Source organism: Bos taurus, chromosome 24, assembly GCF_002263795.3.
Source record: "Bos taurus isolate L1 Dominette 01449 registration number 42190680 breed Hereford chromosome 24, ARS-UCD2.0, whole genome shotgun sequence".
NCBI lineage: Eukaryota > Metazoa > Chordata > Mammalia > Artiodactyla > Bovidae > Bos > Bos taurus.
Genome location: NC_037351.1, coordinates 31,509,454 through 31,532,184, shown reverse-complemented (window position 1 = coordinate 31,532,184; position 22,731 = coordinate 31,509,454). Strand labels below are relative to the sequence as shown.

General features: G+C 40.4%; 1 protein-coding gene and 1 non-coding gene across 6 annotated transcripts in view; both read right to left on the bottom strand.

The window, feature by feature from the left end:
* The window catches only part of ZNF521 (zinc finger protein 521), a 312,240-nt gene that overhangs the window by 160,731 nt on the left and 128,778 nt on the right, over positions 1–22,731 (bottom strand). For all 5 annotated transcript variants that reach the window (XM_005224070.5, XM_015460072.3, NM_001105419.1 and 2 more), the window contains 1 exon segment: positions 16,600–19,952. In XM_005224070.5, the coding sequence (XP_005224127.1) occupies positions 16,600–19,952 (3,353 nt within the window).
* Positions 19,223–19,273, bottom strand: MIR12051 (microRNA mir-12051). The gene has a single exon (NR_162423.1). It is a non-coding gene; the product is annotated as a microRNA mir-12051 (primary transcript).

Below are 22,731 nucleotides of genomic sequence, written 5' to 3'. Positions count from 1 at the left end.
ATTCATTAGCATTAGATGAAATTATTCTAGATTATAATAATAAATTAACTGAAGCACATATTACATATAAGTTATATGAATGTGTGCATACATACTTGGGTATTACGTGCAGACTTATACACAGACATTATTTAAATGATGTACCATATGCAACATTTGTCAGGCGCTTCGCGTTTACCAAGAACTTTCATACAAACGTGATCTGCTCTTCACAATATCCCTATAAAGCAGGCAAAATATGGATTATGCCCATGTTAGCAAGGAAGACTACACAGATGGTTCCGTCAACTGTTATTTGAACTTGGTTTTTTCCTAAGTACAATATTTTCTTCTACTGCATTATGTGGCATATGCTAAAACTCTCCGTACCCACAGAGGCAATCTCTGAAAAACAAAACATGTTCAGACTCAGTTGAAAGCTTGCCTAAGCAATATGGTTAATGGGACAAAATTAACCTTTTGTCTTGATATGAGGATCTTCTTTACAGGATTTCACCTGCCACTCAATCACTTTATGATAGGAATTACACAATCTGTTACATACTTAAGAGAAATCTTATGTTCTATTTAGGTGTGGTTCTAACAGACTGTGTCACCGTTTAGTTCTCAAAGAAATGTCTCCTTTTTTTTTTTCCATTGGTTTTAATCACCAGCTTTCAATTATTTACAAGTGTTGATGAAGAACCTATGAGGTGTAAGAAACTCTCCTGAGAAACACAGAGGATACCACGCAAGCCTCACATCCACCCTTCACTTTGGCTCCGTTTGCTGCAGCCATGATTACCCTATGCTGTTCCTAAGGCTGCCAGGAATGCTGCTGCCTTAAGACTTTTCTTGGAAGTTTCTTCCACTTTGTTTGCTCTTGACACAGATACTTGCAAAGCTAACTGATGCCTGGTTATTTGCTATGAACTATTTTAGCACTTCACTAGTACTTCTACTAACGTGCATAATCCATTTACTTTATACTATATTTATTGCTATACATTAATTTTCACTAGTAAACTATAAGCCCTTAGGGGGCTATACAGGAAAGAAAGACATGTATTCAAATAACCATATTTGTATAATGTTCATCTTCTTTACAAACTGATAGCCTAATGCCTTGTACATAGCAGGAAATGAATAAATTTGTTATCTTAAATTGAAGGATCAGACAAGGAATAAAAAGTTAACACCCTAGGTTAATGTTTCCCAAAGTGTGAGATATGCACTATATAAACATATGAAGTCTAGATACTGCTTTTTCTAATTATACAGAGAAAAAAGTCTCAGATGGTAATATGTCTTTATTACCTCTACAAACCTTGATAAACTTACTTGTAACAATGAAAGAACAGGTTTCAGGCTCCCAAACCTTTGCAGGTATGAGTATATAGTTAGAATTTTTTAAATACTATTTTGCATTAATTGTATTACTTTTATATTTATCTTATATTTATGACAAGTCATACTGATTGCTTACTTATGGTGCTGATAATTTTGCTTTCTAAGTTAAATGTTAAATGCTTACAAAGAATGTTTATAACATACATATTATAATATAGACATAGTAACTATTAAACACCTGTGTGGAGAAGGCAATGGCACCCCACTCCGGTACTTTTGCCTAGAAAATCCCATGGATGGAGGAACCTGGTGGGCTGCAGTCCATGGGGTCGCTAGAGTCGGGCACGACTGAGCGACTTCACTTTCACTTTCATGCACTGGAGAAGGAAATGGCAACCCACTCCAGTGTTCTTGCCTGGAGAATCCCAGGGACGGGGAAGCCTGGTGGGCTGCCGTCTATGGGGTCACAGAGAGTCAGACACGACTGAAGCGACTCAGCAGCAGCAGCAGCAGCAGCAGCAGCAGCAAACCCCTGTGTGCCCAACTAGTTTCTATGTGGTCTTCTCAAACTGTTCTTCTGTCTGAACTTGCATTTCCCATATTACTGATGAGGATCAGTGCATTCACATGTTTACTGGATCTTCATGGTTCCTGTCTATAAAATGTCTGTTCATTTCTGTTAATTTCACATATTCTTATTAGGTGATTTGAGTTCTCTTGTTAATTTGTGGCTATTTCTTACATATTTAGGAAAGTAATACTTTTTCCAGCACTATGTGTTATAAATACCTCCCTTCTATACTGTCTACTACCTCCTTTGGAGATTATTTTGACATGACAAATATCATGTCATCCTAATTGGTGTTTGTTGCTCAGTCATGTCCGACTCTTTGTGACCCCATGGACTGTACAGCCCACCAGGCTCTTCTGCCCATGGAATTCTCCAGGCAAAATTACTGGAGTGGGTAGCCATTCCCTTCTCCAAGGGATCTTCCTGACCCAAGGACTGAACCTGGTCTCCTGCACTGCAGGCATTTTTTTACCATATGAGCCACCAGGGAAGTCCCAAGGCCACTTGGAAATACAAGCAAAAACAAATACCATGTCATCCTAAATACTACAGATTAATTATAAGTTGATTACAAATCTGACCCTGCCTGTTCCTTTTCTTCAAGGGCATATTGGCTATTCTTGACCTTTTGTTTTTCTGTAAATATTTTTTAATCTGTGAGCAAGTTCCAAAAAATTAAAATATGTATAAAAATACATTTTAAAACCTATTGAAATTTTCACTGGAATAGCTATAAGTTCTTACATCAAATTAGGATACTTGATAGTGTAAGAATATTGAGTCTCCTAACTCAAGCTAAATCTGATCATTTAAGTCTTTTAAATATCTTTTAATAATTTTATCATTTTCTCCATAGTCTTATACATCTTATAATATTTATTTCTAAGTACCTATTTTTTGTGCTTAATTTAAAAGGAATTATTTTACATTTCATATTTTCTAACTTTTTTGGTGATGAATAAAAATTCGATTAACTTGTATTATTTGACTTGGTACCCAGCAACTGTGCTAACGCTTTGTTATAATAACTTGTCTTTAGATTCTTGAATTTTGCTTTATATACAAACATATAACCTTCAAATAACAGTTTAATTTGGTTCTTTTCAATTTCAGTGCTACCTGGGTTTTTTATTAGTAAATTCATTTTTATTTTATCTTATATATTGTTGGACTAATCACCCAGGAAGCCTTACTAATGGCTTTATTATAAAGCAATTATTGCATTAAAATTTCTCCACTAATTACAATGCTTGCTGAATATATTTTCAACAGTCTTTATTAGGGCAAGGATATTACTGCCTATTTCTAATTAAGTGTTCTTTTTAAATTGTAAAAGGACACTGAATTTGGTTTTTTCTGCAGTTCCTGAGGTAAACATATAATTTATCTCCTTTAAACTGCTAATGTGGTAAATTTAATTAATTGATTTCCTGAGATTGAACCTACTTTGTATTCTTGTGATCAAATCATTTTTGCATGTACACTCAGTCATGTCCAACTCTTTGCAACCCCATGGATTACAGTCCTCCAGGCTCCTCTGTCCATAGAACTCTCCAGGCAAGAATATAGACCATTCCCTTCTCCAAGGGATTGTCCCAACCCAGGGACTGAACCCATGTCTCTTGGGTCTCCTGCACTGGCAGGCAGACTATTTATCACTGCTGCCACCCGGGAAGCCAAATCACTTTCAGTCAGTTCAGTTCAGTCGCTCAGTCGGTCTGACTCTTTGTGACCCATAAACTGCAGCATGCCAGGCCTCCCTGTCCATCACCAACTCCCGGAGCTTACCCAAACTCACGTCCATTGAGTTGGTGATGCCATCCAACCATCTCATCCTTTGTCATCCCTTTCTTCTCCCACCTTCAATCTTTCCCAGCATCAGGGTCTTTTCAAATGAGTCAGCTCTTCGCATCAGGTGGCCAAAGTACAGGAGTTTCAGCTTCAACATCAGTCCTTCCAATGAACACTCAGGACTGATCTCCTTTAGAATGGACTGGCTGGATCTCCTTGCAGTCCAAGGGACTCTCGAGAGTCTTCTCCAACACCACAGTACAAAAGCATCAATTCTTCTGTGCTCAGCTTCCTTTAGAGTCCAATTCTTATATCCATACATGACTACCGGAAAAATGACTAGACAGACCTTTGTTGGCAAAGTAATGGCTCTGCTTTTTAATATGCTGTCTAGGTTAGTCATAACTTCCAAGGAGTAAGTGTCTTTTAATTTAATGGCTGCAATCATCATCTGCAGTGATTTTGGAGCCCCGCCAAAATAAAGTCTGCCACTGTTTCCCCATCTGTTTGCCATGAAGTGATAGGACCAGGTGCCATGATCTTAGTTTTCTGAATGTTGAACATTAGGCCAACTTTTTTACTCTCCTCCTTCACTTTCATCAAGAGGCTCTTTAGTTGTTCTTCACTTTCTGCCAAGTGTGGTGTCATCTGCATATCTGAGGTTATTGATATTTCTCCCAGCAATCTTGATTTCGGCTTGTACTTCTTCCAGCCCATCGTTTCTCATGATGTATTCTGCATATAAGTTAAATAAGCAGGGTGACAATATACAGCCTTGACATACTCCTTTTCCTATTTGGAACCAATCTGCTGTTCCATGTCCAGTTCTAACTGTTGCTTCCTGACCTGCATACAGATTTCTCAAGAGGCAGGTCAGATAGCCTGGTATTCCCAACTATTGAAGAATTTTCCACAGTTTATTGTGATCCATACAGTCAAAGGCTTTGGCATAGTCAACAAAGCAAAAATAGATGTTTTTCTGGAACTCTCTTGCTTTTTTGATGATCCAGCAGATGTTGGCAATTTGTTCTCTGGTTCCTCGGCCTTTTCTGAAACCAGCTTGAACATCTGGAAGTTCATGATTCACGTATTGTTGAAGCCTGGCTTGGAGAATTTTGAGCATTACTTTACAAGTGTGTGAGATGAGTGCAATTGTGTGGTAGTCTGAGCATTCTTTGGCATTGCCTTTCTTAGAGACTGGAATTAAAACTGAACCTTTTCCAGTCCTGTGGCCACTGCTGAGTTTTCCAAAATTTCTGGCATATTGAGTGCAGCACTTTCACAGCATCATCTTTTAGAATTTGAAATAGCTCAACTAGAATTCCATCACCTCCACTAGCTTTGTTCGTAGTGATGCTTCCTAAGGTCCACTTGACTTCACATTCCAGGAATGTCTGGCTCTAGGTGAGTGATCACACCATCATGATTATCAGGGTCATGAAGATCTTTTTTGTACAGTTCTTCTGTGTATTCCTGCCATCTCTTATTAATATCTTCTGCTTCTATTAGGTCCATACCATTTCTGTCCTTTATTGAGCCCATCTTTGCATGAAATGTCCCCTTGGTATATCTAATTTTCTTGAAGAGATCTCTAGTCTTTCCCATTCTATTATTTTCCTCTATTTCTTTGCACTGATCAGTGAAGAAGGCTTTCTTATCTCTCCTTGCTATTCTTTGGAACTCTGCATTCAAATGAGAGTACTGTTCCTTTTCTCCTTTGCTTTTCAATTCTCTTCTTTTCACAGCTATTTGTAAGGCCTCCTCAGACAGCCATTTTGCTTTTTTGCATTTCTTTTCTTGCACTTCATTTCTCTTTTCTTTTGCATTTCATTTTTTTTTTCTTGGGGATAGTCTTGATCACTGTCACCTGTACAATGTCATGAACCTCTGTCCATAGTCCATCAGGTATTCTACCAGATCTAGTCTCTTAAATCTATTTCTCACTTCCACTGTAGAGTCATAAAGGATTTGACTTAGGTTATATCTGAATGGTCTAGTGGTTTCCCTTACTTTTTTCAATTTAAGTCTAAATTTGGCAATAAGGCGTTCATGATCTGAGCCACAGTCAGGTCCCAGTCTTGCTTTTGCTGACTGTATAGAGCTTCTCCATGTTTGGCTGCAAAGAATATAATCAATCTGATTTCGGCAATGACTATCTGGTGACGTCCATGTGTAGAGTCTTCTCTTGTGTTGTTGGAAGAGGGTGTTTGCTATGACCAGTGCGTTCTCTTGGTAAAACTCTATTAGACTTTGCCCTGCTTCATTCTGTACTCCAGGGCCAATTTTCCTGTTACTCTAGGTGTTTCTTGACTTCCTACTTTTGCATTCCAGTCCCCTATAATGAAAAGGACATGTTTTTTGGGTGTTCTAGAAAGTCTTGTAGGTCTTCATAGAACCGTTCAACTTCAGCTTCTTCCGCGTTACTTGTTGGGGCATATGCTTGGATTACTGTGGTACTGAAACGGTTTGCCTTGGAAATGAACAGAGATCGTTCTGTCATTTTTAAGGTTGCATCCAAGTACTGCATTTCAGACTCTTTTGTTGCCTATGATGGCTACTCCATTTCTTCTAAGGGATTCTTGACCATAGTAGTAGATATAATGGTCATCTGCATTAAATTCACCCATTCCAGTTCATTTTAATTTGCTGATTCCTAAAATGTCAATGTTCACTCTTTGCATCTCCTGTTTGACCACTTCTAATTTGCCTTGATTCATGGACCTAACATTCCTGGTTCCTATGCAATATTGTTCTTTACATCATCAAGGTCCATTACAGATGGACCTTGCTTCCATCACCAGTCAAATCCACAACTGGGTGTTGTTTTTGCTTTGGCTCTGTCTCTTCATTCTTTCTGGACTTATTTCTCCACTGATCTCTAGTAGCATATTGGGCACCTACTGACCTGGGGAGTTCCTCTTTCAGTGTCCTATCATTTTGCCTTTTCATACTGTTCACGGGGTTCTCAAGGCAAGAATACTGAAGTGGTTTGCCATTCCCTTCTCCAGTGGACATTTTGTCATTCTCTGTACTGTGACCCGTCCATCTTGGGTGGCCCCACATGGCATGGCTCATAGCTCCATTGAGTTAGACAAGGCTGTGGTCCATGTGATTAGATTGGTTAGTTTTCTGTGATTGTGGTTTTCTGTCTGTCTGCCCTCTGATGGAGAAGGATAAGAGCCTTATGGAAGCTTCCTGATGGGAGAGACTGACTGAGGGGGAAACTGGGTCTTTAGTTTTTTGCAGAATGTACTAAAAACAACAAAAAAAATTTCTTTAAAATCACTTTAGTTTTTGTATAAAATCTTTTTTAACATAATTAATTTGTTCATATTATTTAAAAATTTAAAATACAAAATCATGAGTAAAACTTCCCTAAAATTTCCTTTTCCTACCTTTGCCTGGTTTTGACAAGATTTTACTAGATTCATTAAATGAACTGAAGTGTTCCCTCTTTTTGTACTTCCTGGTACAGCTTTTGAATTATCTGTATGATCTGGTATTTTCTTTGTGGGAAGGTTTTCAACAATTTATTTACTCTTTAGTATTTATGCAATCATTCTACTTCTCTCATTTTTTTTTTTTTTTGAGCCAGCTTTTGGTAACATATTATCCTAAGACTGTTCCCATATAATCAAAATTATCCAGTTATTAGCATAAAGTTCTACACAGTATCATTTTATTCTTTATCTTATGTGTTTCTAGTACATTCTGCAAAATATTTATTAAGAAATAACATACACATGTTAAATATGTGTATGCTATTTAACATTAAGTATATTGCCTGATGAAGTACACTGCCTGATTTATGAAATTTTACAATGGTGTGTAACCACCACATAGATCTAGATATGGAATATTTTTAGCAACCAAAAGGCTCCTTTCTGCCCTTTCCCAATTGATATTATGCCAAAGGTAACTATTCTGACTTCAATAATCAAATTAGTTTTGCCCATTCTTAAATTCTATATGAGTAGAGTTCTGCGGTAGGATGTGTCTGATTCCCTTTTCTTCGTCATCATTCTTACAAGAGTCATCCAAGCTGTTACACAGCAGTAGCTCACTCTTCTTTATTTCTGTGTAGTATTTAATTATATGAATGAAATAACTACATGTCAATGTATTTATTTCTTCTATTTCGACACTTCAACTGACTCCAGATTAAAGCATATATGCAAAAGCTATTAAGAATATTCTTCTTCATTACTTGTTAAATGTATGTATTTACTCCTCTTAGACATAAGCCTAGAAATAGATTGATGAATGATAGAGTAAGCTAGTAATCAGCTTTGGTATATACTGCCCAACAGATTTTTTAAGGCAGTTATACAAAATTATACTCCCACCAGTAAAGTAAGAGAGTTCCAATTGGTCTTCTCTCTTGAAAACAATAATTCATGCATTTTTTATTTCAGTTATTTTGATATGTGTAATGGTTTCCCAACTATCTTTGTAACTTCTACACATGTGAAGTTATGGCTCCCCTTTAATTATTCATATTATTTATTTCTTGTTTTAACCTGACTAAGCTTGCCAGAAGTTTGTAAACTTTGTTAGTCTTTTAAAAAACTTCATGTTTTACTTTGTTGGCCTCCTTGTTGTTTTATATTTCATTACTTTTTGCTCTTAGTTTTACTATTTCCTTCATTTCTACTTTTTTTATGGGTTTATTCTCTTGCTCTGATTCTAATGTCTCAAGTTTTATGTTTATCTCATTGATATTAAGTTTTTAAAAATTTCTAATACATATTTTTATGTTATAATACCTTTCCCTGTCAATACTAGTTTAATTTGTATCTTACAAATTTTAAAAGGTAGCTATTTTTCCGTTTGAGTGTTTTTAATTGCTATTTTCTCTTTGTTCCATGGGTGGTTTAATTTTAAATTTTATGGGGTTTTAAAGATATCTTTTTCACTTAACATGTATTTGTTGTATGTTGAGAATTATGATAGGAAGGGAGTGAAAGAGACCAGTTAGTTTACAAGGATAAGACTTGGACTGGAGAGAGAATGTGGGAGATGCAAAGAGAAGAGAAAATGTAACACCTGGAGAGTGAGTGACTCAAAAGATCAGGAGACCACACAAGATTTAAGAGATGCACACAACGCTTCAAATGAGGATAATTAGGGGAATAATGGAACACAGACAAAAATTGGAGAAAAAAAAGAAATTATGATTTGATCAAACGGCTAGCACAGTGTTCAACTGGAAATGGCAAATAGGTAGCTGAAAATCTAAGATGGTGCTGAACAAGGGGTTGCAAGCTGAAATCTGATGTTAGTCATCTGTATGGGATAATAAGTCAGTAATAGGAAATGAGGGTAAGGGCAGAGACAAACATATTAAAAGTAGAACCCTTAGAAACATGCACATTTAAACAGCGAAAATATATATATAAATAAGAGAACTGGCTATTTAGGTTTTTTAAAAGCCATAAGGCTGCCAGATTTCTAGAAAGAGAAAATACAATGAAAACTGCATCTGTATTATGTAGAAGGTGGTGCCATACAATACTAAGAGATCCAGAATGTAGCTTTCAATTTTGTTTCATTACTCAAAAGCATCTTGTATACTCACTAATCTCTACTTCAACATAATTTCAGCCAAAATGTAAATGTTCCTGCTAAACAGAATTCTACCACTACAGAGGGTGATTTCAGACTCTTCTGCCTAGTACTCAAGGAACAAAGATGTGAAATTCAAGATTCAAGGTGGTATACAAAAACATTTTTCTTTTTGAATTCCATAACTTCTAAAAGATACTGTATGCACGTGGAAGCCTCAGCAAAAAAAAAAATCCAGAACTGGAAGTAAATGCAGGGACAATCTAGGGATGACAGTGGTGGCAAATTCAATGCGTGATGCAATGATCAGTGCATCACAGCGGATGGCAGGCAGTTACTTCCATGTTCCACACCCAGTGCTTATGCCAGGGGTCATTAACTCCCCGTTCCAGTGCACTGTAGATGCCAAACAAATACTGAACACAACAACAATAAATCTGAAAGCAGATTAAACTTGGCAAAGCAACTAAGGGTATTCCAAGAGCATTTTGAATTTTACATGTCTATTTGGTCATGTCATTTTTCTACATAATTTTAAGATATTATTTATTTAGAGGAAACGTAACTCATTTATTTTTGCTTCTGCTGCTAAGTCACTTCAGTTGTGTCCAACTCTGTGTGACCCCATAGATGGCAGCCCACCAGGCTCCCCCATCCCTGGGATTCTCCAGGCAAGAACACTGGAGTGGGTTGCCATTTCCTTCTCCAATGTATGAAAGTGAAAAGTGAAAAGTGAAAGTGAAGTCGCTCAGTCGTGTCTGACTCTTAGCTACCCCATGGACTGCAGCCTACCAGGCTCCTCTGCCCATGGGATTTTCCAGGCAAGAGTGGGGTGCCATTGCCTTCTATAGCTTAGCAAAACTTAGCACCAGCCATTTGAGATACAAAAACTTTGACATTTTTCTTTTAACCTCATATGGAAATTTTTATTATACAAAATAAATCAAAAAACAATTCTGGAGCTTAAGTAGGCTCTGAAATTGTCTACATGTACATTTCTATTTTCAGTGTAGGAACTATAAAGGAAGAATATCAAATTTGAGACACTTAAATCAGACCTTCACACTGAAGATGATCGTTGAATTGTTGGAAATTTCAAGTCTTTTAGCCTATTTAATATGTTTTGATCACACCTAATTTTAAAGCATCTCATTAGTTTGGGTAAACTTATTTACCTCTGTGGGTATGAGTTACTAGATATACCTGCATCTGGGCTTCCCAGGTGGCTCAGTGGTAAAGAATCCGCCTGCCAATATAGGAGATTCAGGAGATGTGGGTTTGATTCCTGGGTCAGTAAGGTCCCCTGAAGAAGGACATGACAGCCCACTCCCATAGTCTTTGCCTGGGAAATCCCATAGACAGAGGAGCTTGGTGGGCTACAGTCCCAGCAGGTCGCAAAGAGTCAGACATGACCTAGAGACTAAATAACAACAACAATACCTGCATATACATCCAAAGATGGAGTATACACTATTTTGTCACTCTGAAGTACTGATACTATGTTGATTTATTCAACTGATATTTATCAAGCTCTTGTGATAAGTTGTTGGATGTTCATAGGTGAGAAAAGGGAAGATGGAAATAAGTAAAGAAAAATGACTATTTTAAAAGAAAATCTTTAGGAGGAAACCAACTTTTTGATAAGATTTTCAGGCAAGGCCCACTTACAGCTTAGAAAGAGCAAGTGGTACAGAGAAGCTGATTGAGAAGTGCAGGTCAGGTGAGGAAGCAAGACAGGTGAAGACTCCAAAGCAGACACGGCACCCCGCTGGAGGCTGGGAGGCTAAGGCACTTAGCACAGGGAGGCAACGCTGGAACACGATGAAGGCAGCCAAGCTGGCCGGGATGTGCATGGCCTCATAAACTGGTGAGAGGTTGGAATTTTATTTGAGAGAAATGGAAAGGCACTGAAGAATTCTATGTGACATCCTGAGACTGACTGACATGCCCACAAGATGCCTTCCCACTTCAGCAGGAAGACTGGATGAGAAGCAGGCAGAAGAGCAATTTCTTAGAAGGCTACTGAGATATCCTGAAATGACTGCAGCCTGGACCACGATGATGGCTTTGGAGATGCAAAGAGGTGGATGGGATGCTCACTGGAGGTAGAATCTACAGGACTAACAGATTAGACGTGGGGGAAGAGGGAAAGTTAGGGACCTAGAAAACGAGGGATTCCTGGGTTTCTTGCTTGATAACTGGGTGTAGGATGGATACCTTTACCAAAAATGATGGAAGTTTGGGAAAAGATAGGCTTCAGGTGAGAGAATCGAGAGTTCAGGAAGTACACAATAAACTTCAGAAGGCTAAAAGAGATACAAATTGCAAAGTTAAACTGTCAGTGGAACACAATAATCTGGAATAAAGAGAAGAACTAGGCTAGAAACATATTTGGGAAATGTTGGTAAAGAAACAGTTACTGCAGCATGAATGGATGAGATGCTATGGAGAGAATAGATACAGAAGAAAGAGGACTGAAGAATTCCTACACTTTTGGAACAGGCAGAGGACAAGAAATCGCTAGAGGCAGAAGAAGGAAGAAAACTAGGAGGCGGGACATCATGAAGTCAGAGAGAGGCGCAGCAAGGGGAGGGCCACCCACTCTGTAGAGTGCTGTGGAGATGGACTGGAGACCAGTGGCAATCTTGGCGGCACAGCAACAATTTTCTTGAGAACACAGACCTTGAAGTGGAGTGGGGTAACAACAATAGATCCACAAACACTCAGAATATCGAGAACAGAAGTTCAATAACAAAACAAGACTTGAGTCCAAATGCGGTCAGAATAGGAGTAGCAATCCTATAGTGTAGGAATGCAGAAGAACAACACAAATTTATTTGACACCTTCGAGGTTCTAGTCATTGAGTCACGTGGGTTTCTGCATGAGCCAGCTGTCTTGCCATACTACCCTGGGTGGGGAAAGGTTCTGGGAGAACCACCAGCCAGACATGGCCCAGACGCATCTGCCTACGATGGGCCTGGCATTGAATTTGGAACTGGGAGGCCTGGATTCTCTGAGCCTCTTGTCTGCCACTTATTAACCATGTGACCTTAGATCTCCATTTATCTGAGTCTGTTTCACTGTCTGTAAAATAGGCAGTTTAATCAGATGATAGTCACTGTCACTTCTAGCTTTGATTCTGTGGCATCGTACAGGCATCTAGGAATATGGAATTGGTAACCCTTGCGATTCATGGGGTCGCAAACAGTTGGACACGACTGAGCGACTGAACTGAACTGAACCCTTGCAAGAGCAATTTCAATGGAATAGTGGGGATGATGTGAACTGAAACGTGAATATATAAACCCTCAGAGAAACCCGGCTATGAAGGATCTTAAGGAAATGAAGGCAGATGGATACATGCTTCCAATATCATCAGGACACAACCCTTTGAGGTTCAGATGGGGCAGCACCTGACCAGGGAGCCAGGCTAGTGTCAACGAACTCCAAAAGAAGAACTAACATTTACTCAACATGTAGTAAAGGTCAGTAAGTCTGCAAGGTGCTTCATATGTGGAAAATGCTAGATATCCAGTGTTCTTCCTGCCTCAAATTCTCTCTGCAATTTATGGAATCATTGCAGGTACAAATTCATATGATTGATAGTCAATCTTTGAGAAGCAAATGGAAATGAATAGGTTTTCCTCCACCTCCCGTGTTTTATTCAAAACAAAGTCTCCACGGCAAATTTAGGTTAATACTCATAGAATTTTGGTACAAAGAGAACATTTTTCACAAATTCAGAAGTCATCACACAGAAGAAGTGGGAAATTTAAATTCAAGTCTTCTGTCTTCAATTCCAAATTTCTTCATCACATGACAGCTGCTTACTATTACCCTTCTTTAATTGTCACATACCATGTCTTTCATCTATTTCTTGGATTATATGGGTTTATATAGTACTTAGCCTTCTATAGATTATATCTAAATCCCTTCTAAATAGGTACTCTAGTCTGGAACAAATAATCGTCTTTTTCAGTCTTTGGAAGATGCATTCCAGTCTCTATCATTACCCGTTGTGACTGTAAGTCAGAGTCCAGAAAAATCTAACCTGGTTCTTGACAATATCTGGTATTCAGGTTTTATTATCTCCCAAGGTCTTCTTTTCTCTTCCGAAGCCTCAATCCTCAGCAAGAAGAAGAGAAGAAAATACCACCTACATTGCTAAGTCCTTTAATTCCAATCTAAGTCAATGAACATACACATGATACTTCTTTTTGTGATAAAATTTAGTCCTACATGGTATGCCTGCTTTTTGGCAAACTCTTATGTAATAGCTTCACCTTTACTTCTGCTGATAAAAATTTCCACAATATTCACAATGAGAAGTCAGAGAGGCTTAATTTGACTAAGAAAGAATGAGAACAAAGTAAAACTCTATGTCTTTCTCATCAATGCGTTTTTTTAGGCTCATTTTTGTAAAACTTTACATATCTTTAGATAATTTTCTATGTCAAGTCCAAATAATATGGTCTACTTACATTTTTTCATGGTGGAGAGTATCAGAAAGGAAGTAGGCACATAAAATTTTTATGACAAATAGCATAATAAAGAAAAACAGTAACAAGGGTGAACATGTTGAATAGATTAGTGTACTGTTAAGGCACAAAGAAAAAATGTACAACTGAATCTTAATATCTAGTCAATTAACGACACTGCTACAAGTTATTATTAATCAGATTTAATAAGAAGGTATTCTTTTGCATGGAGTCATTTTTAACCCTCAGTAGCTAGGTGCTTAAAAAACAGTATTGTAAGAATCAAAATTAAAAAGTACTTTTAAATGTATTATTCTATGTAAATGAAGGATATAGTTAAGCTTTATAATTATCATTAAGATTTTAGGTATAACTGAAGACTTGACCATCCCTTAAAGATAAATTTCCCTTGGAATTCCCTAGCAGTCCAGTAGTTAAGACTTCGCCTTCCACTGCAGGGCGTGCAGGTTCAATCTTGGTTGGGGAACCTAAGATCCCACATGCCTTTCAGCCAAAGAGTAAAAATGAATAAATATAAATAAATAAATTGGGCCAAGATATTTTAAAAAATACTATTAAAAAAGGCAAATTTCCCAAATCAACTCTAACCAAATTAACAGGTAAAGACTATTAAAATGCCCTCCTTCATTTTTAAAATATTTCACCTCAAATGGTATTATGTTGCTGTTCAGTTGATAAGTCATATTTGACTCTTTGTGACCCAATAAACTATAGCCCACCAGGCTCCTCTGTCCATGGAATTCTCTAGGCAAGAATACTGGAGTAGGTAGCCATTCCCTTCTCCAGGGGATCTTCCTGACCCAGGGATTGAACCTGAGTCTCCAGCACTGTAGGTAGATTCTTTATCGTCTAAGCCACCAGGGCATTTCCCTAAATGGTACAATACAGAGCAATTTAGAAATATCAGAAAATCTAAACCATGAACAGATAAAAAGAAACAGGCAAATTCCTTTCCAAAAACAATCTACTAAGAAATAAGAACTGAATTTTGCTTGACTTTAAATGCATACCACCACAATCATACATACACACACATATTAATTAATTTTAACCCCCTTTTAGGCACTATTTAAATTAAACCTGAATATAAAAACCCTTCTATATATGTAAAGCATAACAAAACAAAAGAGAGGAATAATTTTTTGAAAACATGCTTTTTTTTTTAAAAAAAAGAATTCTGTTCAAAAGCATTTAAAAATAAAACATTTGGGAAAATCTGAATATGGACTTATATAAGATAGTACAGATTTATTTCATCTCTTTAGCTGATTCCATGGACAGAGGAACCTGGTCGATGTCAGTCCATGGGGTCACAAAGAGTCGGACATCACTGAGTACCTTTCACCTTTAGCTGATATCAATAATTTCTGGGCTAATGATACTGTGGTTAAGTAAAATGCCCTTATTCTTAGGAAATATGTTATCTACAATTTACTTCCATGTATCTCAGATTAATTAAAAAAAAGGTTGCAAAGACAGAGAAAAATCTGACAAAATATTCCTATCTGGCAGATTTGTGACATGGATACACAAACACACACACACCTGTTCTTTGTGTTATTCCTTTAACTTTTCTCTAGGTTTAAACATGATGGATATAAAAAGTTGGGAAACATTTCAGTTCATATGATGACAACTAGCAATATTTCCTTGCAAAGAAATGATTTGATCCAACATGCGCGTCATGAACCATTATCAAAACGATGTCCTTCCAGTTTGAAAAGATTTCATTTCTTTAGAGGACAGAAAGGTGAGGATTTACTTGTGGAGGAGAGAGGGGAAAGCAACTTCAAAGTTGGGGAGTCCGCCTGTTCACACAGAGCCCACATCTGGGGAACAGGGGCTCTGTGTTCGTCTTCTCAGCTCTCCCCTACCAGCTGACTGATGGCTATCTGCGGGGAGCTGCAGGGGGCCTTGGAAAGGGGGTGAGTGCAGAGACAAGATAAGGAAAAGGCAGTGACCCCAGACTGAAGAGAGACGGGTCTCCCTGGGGTTTTCATTTTGGTTGGCTCTCCAGATACAGACAGGTAGGAACGGGGAGAGAGCTATTAGAAACCAGGTGATAAAGCAGAAAGAAATTATAATAAAACAAACCATCCTCGGCTCAGCTTCAAGGAAGGATGACTTACAAAACTATTTCACTGTAAATGAACTTGTTTTTCAACTGTGGAGGGGAGGAACACAAAATGACTCTTCAGCTAAGAAAATGTTCATTTTGAAACCCAAATCCAGAGAGTGAAGACTTGGGGAGAGAGCCTTTAAAACCAACGTGGAACATGTGGAGCTTAATAAATGGAGGGGCTCTTAAAAATTCCTGTTGTGAGAAAATATCTTCCTCACCACCCAGAAGACAAAGACAAACGGTGAGGGTTGACAACGCCATATTAAAAAGCCATCCCTACCCAATTTGTTATCCACAAATATACATATTCTTTTTAATTTACTCTAAGCCAGCATGTCGGCTCATAACATCTCGCTTTTATGTCATTATCCCTCAGCCATACACACAAGTCGGATCTGGGGATTTCAAGTCGCGGTGAAACTACACTGAGATTCCAGATCTCAGGTGGTGTTGGCATGAGAGCCGGTCTCTTCAGTCACAGAGAAGACAGTATCCTAGGGAGTCTGCAATTAGTCCTACTTTGCACCATTCAAGCCCAAACTGCTGCTTCCCAAGAAGCAAGCCATCCTTTTTAATGGCCAGGCGGAAGAACACCACTGCCTTTCGATCTAAAGCACCTCTCTGCATAAGCCAACGAATAAAGCTGAGGAAAGGGTAAACCTACAGCGGAAAGGGATGTTTGGGGAGGATAAAGGGCAAGCATCAGAAAAAGGCGAGTTACCTCATCCGATTGCGAGGGGCTGATTCTGGGCATGGGCGAGACTTGCGGCGTTTTCAACTGCGTGCTGTTGCTGTCGGGCACCAGCTCTCGGTGGACCGTTTGAATGTGGTTCTGGAGTTCACTTTCAGACTCAAACTTCACGTTGCAGCTGGAGCAGCGCGTCTTGGGGGCGCTGGCCTTGCCCTTGCCCTCCACGGCCCCCAGGTTCTCGGTCTGGCCCAGGCCCGGTCGACTGGAGCCGGGAGCGATGTTGACCCCGGGACTGGCGCTCTTACTGAGGTTCACGCAGCCGGCACACAGACCGTAGGGCAGGCCGTTGATGTCCAGTTTCACCAGATCTTGCTTGGAACGGAATTCTTTGAGACAGGACGCACACTTGTACAGTTTGGGGACGTGCGGGCCGCGGCCAGTGGCCTGGACCGTGGCCCCGTTGCCCGTCTTCTGCATGTGGAACGTCCCGTGGATTTTGAGCTCCAGGGTGGAGGTCACCGTCTGCATGCAAACCACGCAGCGGAACCCCGTCAGGGAGTTCCGCAGGTCGGGGTGCATCTGGCAATGCTCCAGGAACTCCTCCTCGCTCTGCAATGGCATCTTGCAGATGCGGCAGTTTCCTGTATCCAGGCTCTTACTGTGCGTGACCTTGTGTTCAGTCAAAGTCAAGAGCGAGGGGAAGCGCTCCCCACAGATGGGGCACATGTAATGTTTCACGGGGCCCAGGTGCGTCTGCATGTGCTCCCGGAGGCCGTTCTCCGAGAAGAAGGTCCGCGAGCACACGTTGCACTTGTAGTTCCCTTTGATGAGCTCGGCTTTCTTCTTGACGATGGCGCTCTCCCCCGGCCGGATGTTGTGGTCCCGGAGTTGGTGGTTCTGCAGGAGCGTCTCCATGGTGTAGGCCGCCCCGCAGATGTCGCAGCCGTACATGGGCTCTGAGGTGTCCACGTCCTCCTCGCTGCCGTCGTGGCTGTTGTGGGACTCCTGGCTGTTGGTCAGCAGGGTCTGCAACTCCACCTCCTCCTTCTGGCCCGGCTCCGAGGCCCCGTTGGCGCCACAGTTGGGCGTCTTGGTGTCGAACACGCAGTGCTTCTCCCGCAGGTGCTTCTCCAGCAGGATGATGGCATGGAAGGCCTTGCTGCAGAACTGGCAGTTGTACTTCTTGCTGTGCGTGGTGATGTGACACTGCAGCTCCACCTCGGTGCCGAAGGACTCGCCGCAGAAGATGCACTTGTGCACTTTGCCCTGGTTCTCCAGGTGGTTGTGCTTCACGTGCAGCTGCAGGTCTGTCTCGTTGCGGAAGTCCCAGTTGCAGGAGGTGCAGCGATATACTTTCTTCTCATTACTGTGCTTCACGGCCAGGTGGAGTTGGATGGAGACCTTGGAATCGAACACCTCCTGGCAGAGGGTGCAGCGGAAGAAGACGAAGGTGTGCATGTCCAGCAGGTGTTTCTGCAGGTCGTCCACCGACGTGAACTGCTTGTCACAGCTCTCGCAGATGTAGTACGTGGAGGTGATCATGAAATGAATGGTCACGTGCTTCAGCAGGGACTCTTGGTTGGGGAACTCCTTGTTGCACTGAGGACAGGTCAGTTTCGGGAGCACGGTGTCCAGGTGGGTCTTCAGGTGAGTCTGAAAGCCATCCAGGGACGTGTACTTAGCACCACACTGATTACAGATATATTCTCCAGCCTGCCTTGCAGGCGCCCCTCCTACCGCCTGCATCATCTTCAGAGATGTCTGCTCTATGGCCACAGGTGACAGGGGACTCAAGGCCCTGGATTTCTTCCCGTTGTGGATATAATTCAGGGCCAAGGGAATGTTTTTATGATTCTCTTTGATGTGCTTGTTCAGTTTAAGAACGCTGTTGAATATGGGGGAATTTGTACAATAGGAACAAGAATAGACTTCTACGACTGGCTCTTTCGGAGTCCCGAGCACTGGGGACCCAAATCGGGAGCCACTGAGGTCACAATGGACCTGTCTTATATGCTCTTCCAGCGAAGAGTCAGTGAGGAACCCCATGTAGCAGTGGGGACAGAAGAAAGCATTGCTGTCCTTTGCCGCGGGGTTCGCAAATCCGTGAGAACATCGGATGTGTTCCTGAAGGGTGTTGAGGTCGTTGACAACTTCAGAGCAGAAGTTGCACTGGTAGACTATGGCGGGCAAGGCAGAAACGATCAGACCTGGGTCCTGAGCTTCATGCACTTGCTTAAGATGTTCATTGAGGTTATAGAGGGAGGGCAGTACCTCCAAGCAGTACTGACAGATGTGGGCCTGCTCTGGCTTATCTAAATGCATAGTTTTCAGGTGAATCTGCAGAACCGCCAGACTGGAAAACAACTGCTTGTTGCAGTAAATACAGCTGTAGGTGACCTTCGCCTGTTTACTCGAGGGGACAGTCATGTCCGGGGTCTGCTGAGCGGCCCGCTTCCTCCCCCGACTCTTTGGGATGGGTGGGGCGGCTTCCACCATGGTCGAGCTGTCCACCGAGAGGTTGGAGTCCGGGGTCGTGCTGGACACGGAGGTGTAGCCCACGGTGACCAAGGAAGGGCTGTTGCTGTGGTTGCACGACTCCGGTTGCTGGTGACCGTCCATGTGGCTGTACAGCTCCTCGACGCTGTGGAAGCTCTCGGAACAGATGCTGCAGGAGTTCTTCTTCTCCCCGCCGTGCATCTGCTCCATGTGGTTCATCAGGGACGTCTCCTCCACGAAGAGCTCGTGGCAGTAGACACACTGGAGGGCCGCCCGGTCCTCGTTCGGGGAGCACTCGGGGTGGCACTCAGCGATGTGCTTTTGGAGGTCTTCTGGGAAGTCAAAGCCTTCCTCGCACTGACTGCACTTCTGAGTGTCCTTCATCTTCCAGTCCTCCATCCTGGAACCCGACTGGGAGCCGTCCTTGTTCCTCTCGTGGACCTGCATGTGCCCGTGTAAGGAACTAGAAGACAGGAACCCACGGCGACAAATGGCACATTTATATGGCTTGTTGGACGTGTGAGTCTTCAAGTGGATCTTCAGGTGATCACTTCTGGAGAAGGCGGCGTCGCACTCACTGCAGTGGTACTTCTTGTCCCCGGTGTGGAGTTTGATGTGGCGGTCTCGGCTCCGCTTGTGTTTGAACAGCCGGCTGCAGTAGGTGCACTTGAAAGGCAGCTTGTCGCTGTGACTCTGCTCATGGTGCTTTAGGTAGCTGAGACGGCTGAATGACTTGTCACAGAACTGGCACGGGTACGGGAGTCCGGGGCCACCTTCTTCCTCTCCAAAATCGCAACCTTCTCCGTGGCTGGGGGAAGTCTGGTCCTTGCTCGAAGGTGAGGAAGCTGGCCAGGAGCAAGTGGGGTCATCCTCTACATCCACTCCATCTGCAACGAGAAGATGGGAACTTTTCACTTTCCAGGTCGAGAGTTCAAGAACGAGTTTACTGTACTCTTTCAACAAGTACACAGGGCGGGGCCAACCCGAACCTTGTGAGGGGAAGAAAAGGAGGAGAGACTATTTGGATGGAACACTTTCAAATCTGAGCCCAAAGCTTTTCTTCTACGTTGACTTTTTGCTGGCTTGTAAAATATAAAACAATATTAAATAGTTCGATGTCTAAATTACCCCTTTATTACTTTTTATCATTCTTCCTTAGGAGCAAGGTATATATTATGCATTGACAATTTTATTAAAATGCAGATTTTAATATATTTAATGTTTCTTTTGTATTCATTCTAAAATGATTTGCATATTATGTGAGCAACTGAAGGACCAAATGAAAAGAGGAAATATTACAAGAATGATTTAAAATTAATGCAGTCAACCCAGATGTCTAATATTTAATAAAAAATTCCCTCTGCATTTTGCTTGTTTTTATAGGAAAAGGCAATTCTGCAGGCCAAAATCTTTTATGGGGTTCTTATTGATACAGACCTTATTGCATTCAGCAAAAAAATATTAAAAAGTAAGCACATGAAAGAAGACAGAAAACACAATAATAATTATGTCTTGTGTAATAAAAGACAACCAGGATTTCTTCAATAACTGTAAGATTCGAATAGCATAGACCAGAAAATGGATTATTAGATGTTAGAAGGGTATGACTAGATATTACATGTGGCTAGGATCAGCCAGGATCAAGAAAAAAAATGAGAGTTTCACAGGGTCAGAATGTAATAGTGTATTTTGTTTGGAAAGTTCAAGAGGTGGCCCGCCATTTCTTCCTTTTGCTAAAGCTTCAGCGGCATGAACTTCCTTAGCCAAACAGGACCTGTACTTTGAGGTGAGCGGAGACAAAGCAACTTGTGAAAAACTGGAAACAGGAAAAGTGATAAATGATTATGGTAAATGCTGAAAGATTTATGAGTAACAAAGAGAAGACAAACAAGCCTGAAAGCCAGATATAACCTTAGCGAGCTATCCATAAAGTAACTCTACCTTCTATTAGGTGGTTTTTTTTAACCATGTTTGCAGCAAGTGTACACTCTTACTTCTGTCACTTTCTTAACATCCAAGTGGAAAATGAGACGTCTTAAATAGACTGTGAAACCTCTTTCTGACTTTTCAAAACAATTCTAGTCTATCATTCATGATTAGAAGACATCGCAAAAGCTTTTCACTCTCCAAAGGAGCAAGACTTTTCATAAATGCCGACAAGTAAGGACCATGGAGTAGGGTTGGTGGAGATAGTGATTCTATTAGAATAGGTCTGGTTAAGAATCTTATTGAGGTATTCAAATAAGATGCTATTAGAATGCGATCAAATACATTTTAAAATCCTTCAAAGCTGAAGTTCACTAGCAAGCTATATTATTAACATAAAAGGAGAAACTGGCGAGCATTATGTAAACAAATTCCACGTCTGCTTTCTTTAAGGTAACAAGATTTTACTAGATTATCAACCTCTTGCTTATCCACAGGAAACAGATGAGGATCATTCCTTTCCTGCATCTAGAAACTGATGACAACACCATCTCACTATCAATGCCAGATGGCAACCATCTAACTCTGAGAAAACAACCAAACACCATTCCTGGATTCCTGCCCACTGCAACAAAGCTTCGCAATACAAGTTGAAAGCCACATGATTTTGCATCCTCATTTATATCCGTCTATAAGCCAACATGTTTCCAGCATAAGAAAGAGTTTGAGAATTGCTGGTGTGATTTCAATTTAAAGGTAAATACCTATAGAGAATATATGCAAGTAAACTTGTCAGCCAACATATAGAGAAACCATTTTGAAAAATTAAAAACAAAAACAACCTCAATGATGATTTAGCTTTTCCCTTAAAGAAAATAAGCCATCTATAGCTGGTAGCCCTAAAACAAAGTCTTGAAATATTTTTTCCTAATTAAAATTTTCTAATATTTTACACAATTTTTATATTATAAACTTATAATATTTATATAATATGTATATTATAAAAATTATAATATTTTATTAAATTTGGCTCAGCATTCTAGAAAGAAAATCTATCACTTTTCACACATTTATTATTTTGGCTTATATCCTATTGTTTCACTTAAAAATATTTTCAAACATATCATCTGTGTACAGTTGGGGAAAACAGTGAATCAGAAATTAGTCATGCATCTAGACTAAAAGAATAGAACTTAAGCTTGATAATTTAGCAAGTGAATCTATTATTAAATTGCAGATTGTGCCTCGGCATGATATATTATTATAACAACACACCAAGAATTACAGAGCAATAGACCATTATACACACGGTGCAATCCTTGACACCATGCTTAAATCAGGTTCTTGTCTGTGGCCATGCCTGATTATACCTATTACCTAACCATTCTCCTAAGCTTGTAAATTTCAAATACAGTCACGTGAGGTGAGGGTCAGGAGTTTTTACTCAAACCAAGATTCAAGGGAGCTAGAAACCTTCTCTTCACTCTCTCTCCTGTCCCTATTACTTGGTCTTGGCGAAAAGAGGTGATAATCACAGATGATGTATCTCTGTAACTGAGATACATGGAAATTGCCCTACCGGATTAACAGGCTGCAGAACGGAGGACATTGAGCAGAAGTAGAAAGTTTGAGTAGGGAATGCCACTTTAGAAGAATAAACAAAGGTTCCACAAAAAAGTTGATTTCTGTTTTAGAGTCAAAATTATAAAATGCTCATTTGCTAGGACTATAACTGAGCCT